Raw genomic sequence first — 9,917 nt, forward strand, 5'->3', positions numbered from 1 at the left:
CTTCACGAAACTTAGTAACCAAGAGGGAATGAAGAGTAATTTTACTAGCCGAATGTATTTTTAATATGTGTGCTGCGTCTGTTTTTGTAGGCGTTACGCATGTGTGCTGTGCACGTGTGTGTGTGCGTGTGTGTGTGCTCCACGTGCTTTCTGTGTGTGTATCTCTGACTACCTGCTGCCGCCTTGCTGTCTTAGGGTCATGGGTTCCCATGTGCTGAGAGGTGGAGGGAACCCTGAGGCTTTGGTGGGTGATTCGCTCCCCTTCTCTGGGCCTCAGTTTCCTCTCCTCTATAAATGGATTACTTGAATTCCATGATTTTGAAGGATTCTTGCATATCTGACCATCCTTAACTTTGTCATTCACCACATGGTTTACGCATTTCATCCAAAAAGATCAAAGAGTCAAGGGTTCAAAGCTGCTGTGCCAGGGACTGGAATTAGACATGAGACGGTTAAGGTCCCAGACAAGAGCACGCTGGCCTCAGGAGAGCCACGGAGCTCCTGATCTGAAGTAACAGTTGTTAGAATGCAAGGCCATGTGCGGCTGGGTGGCTCAGTAGGTCAAGCATCTGCCTTCGGCTCAGGTCATGATCCCAGGGTCCTGGGATCGAGCCCCGCCTCAGGCTTGAGCAGGGAGCCTACTTCTCCCTCTCTCTCTGCTGCTCCCCCTGCTTGTGCATGCCCTCTCTCTCTCTAATAAAAAATAAAATTTAGAATGCAAGGCAAGGTCCAAGGACCTGGATTGTGTCCTCCACCCCCATGCTGGCCAGGGAAGGGGCAGAGTCTCCATATGATTTCTGGAAGGGTTCTAAGGAGGCAAAGGGACGGAAGGGCTGTCATCCAGGAGACAGCTCTGGGTGGGAAGTGTCCTCAGGTCCTCGTGGCCCCTGCAGGCTCCTGATAAGCAGAGAGGCCTCCACCCTGATAGCACCAAGTCTGCTTATCAGGGTCCCCAGACTACCCCACCCAGGCTCAGACTCTGCTCCAGCCCACACCCTGATGACAGCCCCCTCCACCCCAGCCAGGGCCATAGCCACAGGATCTCTGGCTGGCTGAGATAGCTCTCTCCTCTACCTTCAGGACCCCTGGTTTCTGCCCACGTTCACCTTAGGTCTTAGGACTAAGCAGGGGCTAGGCAGGATGCCTCGGCAATGAGTGACATAAATCATGGCCTCAGTGCATGAAGCCTTTACTATGGTAAAGGAGCCTGAACTGTCGGTGGGTCTCTGAGTTGAGGTGACTTGGCAGGAGGGGTCACAGGACAGGAAGGGGGGCAAGGAGCAGACATGTGATAATTTCTCACCTGGCTACAGTGCCTGGGTTTAGAAAGGTTTCTCAGCCATATTTCTAAATTCTTACAACTTGGTGAACTATGTGTTCCCACCAAAGCTCAGAGAAGTAGCACTTTGCTTCTGGTCACACAGCTAGTGAGTGAGACAGGGGAAAGAAGGGGAGGACACGGACATTGGTTCCACAGGTGCTAGGTCTGACCTCGGAATTCGAGATGAGCACGCACATGACCCTGGTCACCCCCATAGGAGCGAGGTATGGATTGCTCCGCTCGTATATACGAGAAACTGAAGCTGAGGGCACTCGGTCCAAGGTCACAGAGCTGGATGCAGGGGACGAGGGGCTATCACTCAGGGCCTGCTATTCTTTCCTTCCTCCCTCCCTTTTCCTTTCTTTCTAAGATTTTTTTTTTTAAGATTTTATTTATTTGAGAGAGACAGTTAGTGACAGAGATAGCGAGACAGCATGAGCAGGGAGGAGAGGGAGAAGCAGACTCCCCACTGAGCAGAGAGCCCAGATGTGGGGCTCAATCCCGGGACCCTGGGATCATGACCTGAGCCAAAGGCAGGCGCTTAACTGACTCAGCCATCCAGGTGCCCTCTTAAGATTTCATTTTTAAGTAATCTTTTTTAAAAGATTTTATTTGTCAGAGAGAGAGAGTGCACAAGCAGGGGGAGCAGCAGGCAGAAGGAGAAGCAGACTCCCCGCTGAGCAAGGAGCCTGATGTGGGGCTCGAACCCAGGACCCTGAGATCATGACCTGAGCCGAAGGCAGGTGCTTAACTGACTGAGACACCCAGGCATCCCTATTTTTAAGTAATCTTTACACTCAACGTGGGGCTTGAACTTACAACCCCGAGGTCAAGAGTCACATGCCCCACTGATTGAGCCAGCCTGGTACCCCAGGGCCTGTTATTTTTAAACCTGGGCTCTCTCAGTGGCCTTGAGCGGCTTTTAAGAATAGTCCATGAGGGGCGTTTAGCTTCTTTATTCGGCTAAGTGCTTTGGCAGCAGCTAGTCCTCTAGCTCACAGCTCTGAACTGGGGACTGTTGTTACTGCTGTCTACGAGAACAGGAGGTCTGAGAGAAAAAGCCTTGCCTGAGAGCTACAGTTTTGTCTGCCTGCCTCCCCAGGCCAAAGTTTTTCTCCTTCCCCGCATCACACTGAGTTTAGCTCCATGTCAGACATATGACATGACTGACCAATAACCAGGCCCCCATGATTATTTGCCTAAATTATTACTCACACAAATAAATAAGCCCATAACAGGGAGATTTAACTTGCCAGCGAAGACTTCCCTGCAAAGGTGTTACCTACATATGAAGTGGGAATAGGAGCTAACTAGACAAGAAAGGAGGGAAGATGGTGCCAGAGGGAAGAGCAGGGCGCCCGGCTGCCTCAGTCAGTGGGGCATAAGACTTTTGATCTCAGTGTTGTAAGTTCAAGCTCCACGTTGGCTGTAGAGATCTTAAAAAAAAAAAAAAAAAAAAATTCTAAAAAAAAAGCAAAAACGAAAACCAGAGGGAAGAGCATGTGCCAACATTGTGCAGCACCAGGAAGTACACATCTCCAAGGAACCAAAAGGTTTGGTCTCTCCTCCCACTCCCCATCCTGGCCTCATCGGCCCCTGCAGGGGAGGGGTCTAACTGCCTCCCGGCACACAGACCAGACTGTGTAGGATGGAGAAGGGGAGGGAGCAGAGAAGCAGATGTGTCCCCCTGAATGGAAGTCTAAAATAACAGATGTGCGGCACCGGGGGGGGGGGGCTCAGTTGGTTGTGTGTCCAACTCCTGGTTTCAGCGCAGGTCGTGATCCCAGGGTTGTGGGGATGAGACCTGCGTTGGGCTCTGCACTCAGCTGGGAGTCTGCTTGAGATTCTCTCTCCCTCAGCTCCCCCTACCCTGTATCCCCCTCATCTCCAAACCTCACAGGAACATGCTCTTAGATGAATAAATCTTTAAAAATAAAATACAATAAACAGAGCCCCCCCCCCCCAATTCTAAGAAGCCTCGACACCAGGAGTCTTGCCTTCCCCAGAGGCAGGGAACGGAATACGGCCAGGCTCTCAGGTGAGTAGCTTGAGGTCTGAACAGGCCCCTACCCATTCTTACGCTGGCTCTCGGAAGAGCCTGAATTCCCTTGCCCTCAAATGACCCAACAGAGGACCCCCTCCACCCAGGGGAGCTTGCCATGGCAGAAGTAGCCTAGGTCTACCCTCCTTGGGCTCAGCATAAACATAGGCAGGCGCCCAGGACCTGAAATTTAAGCCAGAGTTTGTTCCAAGAATCCAGCTGTCAGGACCCTGCCTGCTTTACAGAGGTTCAACTAACATTTCTACCACCACCGTTAGCCCTGCTGCCACAGCCAAAACAACCGGCACCCGGGCTGTGGCCAACAATTAAACCCTGAAAGATGGGGTGAGGCTGTTCTTCCTTCTCCCAGGCCCAGCAGACAGATGACCGGCTTCACAGGGAGAGCAGTGAAAGGTAGACCCTAGCCTCAGCAAGGTCCATGAAATTTATGGGAGAAAGGGCCTACCAAAGAGAGGGGCCAGTGACACTTGTTCCAAGGAGTCCAGCAGGGAAAGGGTTAAGAGGCAGGGCTTTCTAGAACCAGGGGAACATGCCCCACCCAGGGGAGGGGCCAGCGAATTAAAAGGCCAGCAGCTTAGAGCGGAGAGGCAGGGTCAGGGCCTCCTTACCTCTGAAGGCCTCCCCCCAGTCTGCAGTTCCAGCTCCAGGTAAGTACCTTCTCCTGGCCTGTCTGTCTGCTTGTTGGTCTGACCAGAGAGAACCTTCTGTCTCATTATGTGATCTCTGGCTTGTTTAATTCTGACACCGGGTCCCCAAGGAGATCTCAACAGACCCTAGCTCTGCAGGCTTCTCCGGGCCAGTCCCCTTTCCTACCTGACTTGGGCTGCCTTGGCCACAACCATCGAAGAGCTGCTGGCTCAGGAGCTATGGAGCTGGGGTGGGGGGTGCTGTGTGTCCAGCACTGACCTGTCCTGCTCTGCCCCCAGCCGCTGGCTCTCCCTGCCACAGTGCTCTCCAAGCCACGCTCCCTGTGCCGGCTGCAGGGCCCTGGCTGGGATATCATCATATACTGTAAGTTTGCGATGAGACACTACAGTATAGATGATGTACTAGTCCGAGTCCCCACAGCTCTGGAGCCAGACGAGGGCAGGGGATGCTGCAAACCCACCGGGCTCGCCACTCAGCCTATCACAGCCTGCTGACCGCCAGGACACTTGGGGATGGCGAGGAAACCGTTACCATTACTGAGTTTAGTAATGGTAACGGTTCTCTTGCTGTACCCAGAATACGTGCCGAGAAGAGAGCTCTGGACCCTGGAGCAGACCACTGGAAGGGAGGGAGACCCCAGCTCAGACAACAGGGTGGGGGTGAGGGAATGGGTTTCCTCTTTCCTATTCTAAGGAAATAAAGATGAGAACCAGTATCCTTGTCTTTTAATTTTATTAGCGTTCGAGACTGGGGAGAGGGATGGGGCGAGTGGCACTATCTCACTTAGGACCCAAAAGTCCTTATGCATAGCTTCAAGGTAGAGGACCTGAGGGGACAGGAGAAAGCCCTCTCTGCTGAAACTAGCAACTCAGGGAGGAACTCTGGGTTCCATGCCAGCTAGAAGCAGGATGGCATCGTTCCTACCAAAGAGCCAACTTCTAGACCTAAGCAGCTGGGACCCCAGGCAGAGGAAGGACCTGGGAACCGAGCTAAGTTCCTTCCTCCAACAGGAGACGTGGTCAGGCAGGGCTAGGCAGACTCAGTACGGCCAAGCCAGCCGTCAGTCAAAGTCAGGCAGTGTCCATGCCTCTCACCAGTCCCTGGGCAGGGGCCATTCTGGTCAGTGGCTCCTGCCAGCAGCTCTGACTGGGATGCCTTGGGAGAGGCAGCAGTGGGAGGTCACTGGAGAAGCTTCACAGAGAGGCGGAGCCGAACATCGCAGAGGAAGATGTCCATGAGGTCGCGGCTCACCTCCTGCGCAATCTGGGAGATCAAGTGCCCCTTTGGACCAATCAGGATCCTCTGAGGGTGGGGTAAGAGAGAGAGACACAAGCCTGCTCTCAGGGCTCCCGAGCAGTGGAGGAAGAACCCCTGCCTAAGGCCCTGGTCCTTTCTCCAAGCCTGACCCGACTTACCACGTGAGATTTTTTGGGCACCAGAAGCTTCTGTTCGATCACCAGCTCCCCGCTTGGGCCTTCCTCCCACATCACTGTCCTCTGCACAGGGAGACGTCATGATTAGTCAAGCCCGTATCCCTACCTCTCCAGGCCGCAGGTGTGCTGTCCTGGATGTGTGCCTGACGAAGGGCCCCCAGAGTCCTTCACTGTGCCCACACCTGCTGCACACTGTAGGGCATCTCCTGGGGCAGGTGCTCTAGGAGCTTCTCTCGGATGATGTTGGCACAGATCTCCTCAGGTGTCTGGCTAGTGAGGACTCCGCTGTGGAATTCCCAGGGTCCTGGCCGGGCCTGTGCCAGGAGGTACTGCTGTGGGTAGAGAGGGGGTAGGTGGGCAGCTCAGTCCCAACCAAGACTTTCCTACTCACTCTCACTACCACGAACTCTGAGGCTTGTCTTCACATGGTAGAAATCAAAGGCCAGGCTATGGCCAAGGCCAACTGACCTTTAGTGTTTTCACATCCTCCTGGCTTAGGGCTGACAACATGAAGATCTCCTGGAAGTGGGGCCAGCCAATCCTCTGAGGGCCTCCCACAGACTGTGTGTTTGGGCCCTTAACTGCTGGGCTGGGGCAAGGAGTGCCAGGCTGTGAGCGAAGGGCCTGCCTCATCTTGAGTTTCTTGCCATTGACCACACCTTCAGTAAGGGCTGCTGTGAGCTCCAGGAGAACGGACTTCTGCTTCAGGCAATCTACCTGGGCATGGAGGATGGGCAGAGGGTGTGTGGTCAGTGAGATAGGCACCACGGAAGAAAGCAGACTCCTTCTTCAAGTAGGCGGTGCTCACCTTGTTCATGACAAGGATGCTCGGGACTTGGGAGAACTGGGTCAGGCACTGGAGCACCTGGGGGCTGAGCTGGTTCCGAGTCCACTTGTCTGACACATCCACGAGAACCACAACTAGAAGTTGGCGGGGTAGGGAGCAAGACAAATATATGACCATTCTCTGCCCACCCCCCAAAAATGTCCATGATATGGGCTCTGGGTCAACCCCCATCCTCCAAACTACCAGGAACAAGAGGCCGTGACCATATAAATTGGGCTTCAGATTCCCACCATGAGTCTAACCCAGATCAGCAGATTCCATGCTCTTCCATGGATCTTCCAACAAGGAAAGCTCCAGGTGATGCCTGAGGGACAGACAAACAGGTCAGGAAGGGTCTTATGACTGACATACTCCTAATGAGGGATAGAATATAATAAGGGGGTTTTCCAGCCCCTATGATGGAATCGCCCCACCCTCTCCTCAACACCCTTCCCTCTACAAACCTGTTTCCACAGTTATTACCTTTTCTGTTTAACAGGGCTGATGAGGCCAGGTGTGTCAAGTAGAATCTAAAATCAGGAAAGAGAGATGCCCACCCCCCCAGATGGAATGATTATAACTGGCAAGTGAGAGAAAGGCCACCACTGACGTCAGAAGCTTGCACCCACTCTAGACCAGGGTGATGAGATTTTTACCCTCCAGCTTTGTTTTAATTCTAGATGGGATCCAAGAGAAAGATGATGACTGTGAATATATGGGAAATTAGGAAGAGTAAAGAGGGAATGAGACCTTTCTGACTAGATGCCAGCGGGTGAAAGTAGAGAGAACTGTACTATGCCTAACGAAAGAGGAGACCCCATTCCCTCAGAAAAGTGAATCTAAACATTTTCTTCAGGTCTAACTATAAGGGAGAGCCTCTTAGGTTCACCAGCTGTCCAGTGTGCTGGACTTCCCTTGCAGGTACCCACCACCTGGGCCTCTTTCTCTGTGATGACCCCCAGAGCTTGGCAGCGAGTGGTGTGCACCTTCTTGGAGACAGGGAACACCTGCCAAAAACAAAATAGTCCCAATTGAGGTCCCAGATCACTGTAGGACAATTCATGAAGAAACAGAAAAAAGTGAGAGATGAAAGGGGCGGTTGGGGTGGGGTGTCAAGGATGCAGCATACTTTCCGACCCAGCAGCTGGTTGGAGAGTGTTGACTTCCCTGCATTCGGGGCACCCAGGAGGACCACTCGTAGGACGCGGGGGTTCTCAGGCATGTCGGGACGATGGACCAAGAGCAGATCCTGCTCATCTGTGTGTGGGGGTAGGAAGGGAGTGAGAGATAGTGCAATCTGGATCCCCTGTCAGGTACTCAGTCCTACCCGCCCACAAAGGAAGTAGGGAATACGAGATTAGTGCACCAGGTTGAAGCTGAGACCTGGCTTTGAGACCTAGTTTGTACATTAATTTGTTTATGTGGTTTTATCAAGTTCTCTAACTTCTCTAAGCTCCTTAGCTTTCTGACATGTAAATTGGAGATAATATTAAGAATACCTACTTAAAACCTTCTTTTGACAATAGGCAATTTTGTGAAAATGATCAATACAATGCCTGGCATTTAATACTCAATTACTGTGTCAACTTGTACTGTGTAGTTGTGCCTGATAAATGTATGTGCATGTGTGAAAGAACAGCTAGATCAGATAAAGCCAGAAATCCCTCCAGCTCGGACAATCTCACCCTAGTAAGGGTGTTATGAAGGCTCTGCAAGCTTTCTCAGTATTTACAAGTATTAGTTTCTTAAAATACTGAATTAGGATGATCAATTTTTTTGTCCATCCTCCCTACCAGAGTGTAGTCTATGTTACTTGAAGACAAGAGGCTGCTATTTCCTAGGTGTGACTCAGTCTCTTGACAAGTAGGTGGGGGCACTTATTGGATCCAGTTTGCTTCCCATCTCCGGGCACAGAGCCACAATTCTGCCTTGCCTGTGGCCCTTCAACCTCTTGCTCTTTGTGAGCGTCTCTAATTGTGAACACATCGGTTCCCTCTGGTTCCCAACTCTTAGAACCCTGTAGCTCTCTCCTGTGAGATCCTTCAAGGCTCGCCTCTCTCTCGGGGTCTCAAGATCGTTTTCCATAATATAGAACCAAATATGGTATCTCCAGGGACTGAGGAGTTTCCCCGACCCGGAATTTTCACTGCTAAAAACCGTGACAGTCCGGGACAAGCCTATCTGGGTCCTTTACCTCTGTGCATGGACACGCCGGGAGGGCGAGAAGTCAACGAACCGTCTGGCTGAGAGAGTCCAAGAAAGCAGTCCATGGCTGAGCTCTGGCCATGATGGCGAGAGGCAGAGGCCAGGCGGGGACCAGAGAAGGAGGCGCCCGCGAAACAGGACACGCACCTCCGCTGACAGTCAAAGAGCGAGGAGAGCCGGGCCCCCCACTCTCTTGCAGCAGTGGGGCCCAACTGCCGGACCCCAAACACCACCCGAAGTAGCGTAACCGCGCGACCGCTGGCGGCAGCCATTATAGCCGCAAGGCACTCCGGGAACTGACCAGGAACTCACCTACGATTGGACAGAGCCGTGGAAAAGTGAGCGAGCAGGAGAGAGCTAGATTGGCCCAGAGTGCGGAGATACACGGGATGTTGGAGGTGGGTTGGCGGAGAAACTGCTCTGGAGACTGACCGAGGCTAAGGAGAAGGAAAATGTGTATTTAGAGTTTGCGTGGACATGATGGTCGTTTTGGACTCCCATACACATCCTGCTTTCTTCTTCTCCTGCCAAAGTTTGATAAAAGGCCCGTCTAGCCCTGGCTTCTGAGAGACTACATCTACCATGAGGCCAAGCGGCAGAAAGCTTTCTCTTAATTCCTGACTTCTCCCAGCTGGAGAAACTGACGCATCGAAGGAGGAAAGGCCGTGGGAGCCGTAACGGTTGCTTTTTAGTTCCTTCTGGTTTCAGGATTGCAGATTCTCTCCCAGTATCCCCCTGGTTTGCCCTAGCGGTCGGCAGCGTTCTCCGACAGTCTGCATCTTTGCTTTAAACAAGCCTCCTGTAGGGAGTACTCCCTGGGTGGGTGTTCCCGAGGAGCAGCGGACCCGATTTCCCATCTATGAACCCCCGTTACTATCACCTTCCTGAGGCCATTGCTTTCTGAAGAAAAACCAGAGGGTCGTAAAGGGAGAAGCAGCTGCGTAGTCACCTACAATCCCCCCCCCCCATTGCCTTAGCGGCCTGTGGAGCTTGATCCATCTTAGTCACTTTGCGGCCTTAGGCCTTAGTCATTCTTTGAAGCCTCTCAATCAAGCTCTTGAAATTGAGAGAGAAATGTTGCCGGGATTGGAGGGATGGGGATTTATTCATATGCTATGTACAGGCCGTGTCCAGGTGGGGGGTACATGAATTAAGAAAATGGACAAAATCTCTGTCACAGGACTTGTGTCCTGGAGGCTGTGCACAGTGTGTGTGTGTGTGCGAGAGAGAGAGAGAGAGAGAGAGAGAGAGAGAAAGATATGTTAGTTTAGTAACCTGACAAGAACAGTTCAGGTAGTATGGTCTAGGTGAAAACCTAAATGGAGTGAGTTTAAGAGAATGAGAGATGGGGTGCCTGGCTGTCTCAGTCGGTAGAGCATGGGACACCTGATCTCAGGCTTGTGAGTTTGAGCCTTGAGCTGT

General features: G+C 52.3%; 1 protein-coding gene across 4 annotated transcripts; it reads right to left on the bottom strand.

Moving 5' to 3' along the window:
- Positions 1 to 4,746: 4,746 nt before the first annotated feature.
- ERAL1 (Era like 12S mitochondrial rRNA chaperone 1) lies at positions 4,747 to 8,796 on the bottom strand. 4 transcript variants are annotated; one of them, XM_034641836.1, is made up of 10 exons: positions 8,485 to 8,796; positions 7,420 to 7,547; positions 7,220 to 7,297; positions 6,774 to 6,820; positions 6,554 to 6,615; positions 6,273 to 6,385; positions 5,933 to 6,181; positions 5,647 to 5,793; positions 5,447 to 5,527; positions 4,747 to 5,333 (listed from the first exon to the last, which is right to left on the bottom strand). In XM_034641836.1, exons 1-10 carry the CDS (start codon positions 8,765 to 8,767, stop codon positions 5,211 to 5,213), a joined length of 1,311 nt encoding a protein of 436 aa, XP_034497727.1. In that variant the 5' UTR covers positions 8,768 to 8,796; the 3' UTR covers positions 4,747 to 5,210. The 4 variants fall into 4 exon arrangements, with proteins under 4 accessions (XP_034497727.1, XP_034497728.1, XP_002912360.1 ...); XM_034641837.1 differs by having other exon boundaries at positions 4,747 to 5,365; positions 5,647 to 5,796; XM_002912314.4 differs by having other exon boundaries at positions 5,647 to 5,796; positions 8,485 to 8,795.
- Positions 8,797 to 9,917: the final 1,121 nt, after the last annotated feature.

This window comes from Ailuropoda melanoleuca, chromosome 13, assembly GCF_002007445.2.
Source record: "Ailuropoda melanoleuca isolate Jingjing chromosome 13, ASM200744v2, whole genome shotgun sequence".
Taxonomy (NCBI): domain Eukaryota; kingdom Metazoa; phylum Chordata; class Mammalia; order Carnivora; family Ursidae; genus Ailuropoda; species Ailuropoda melanoleuca.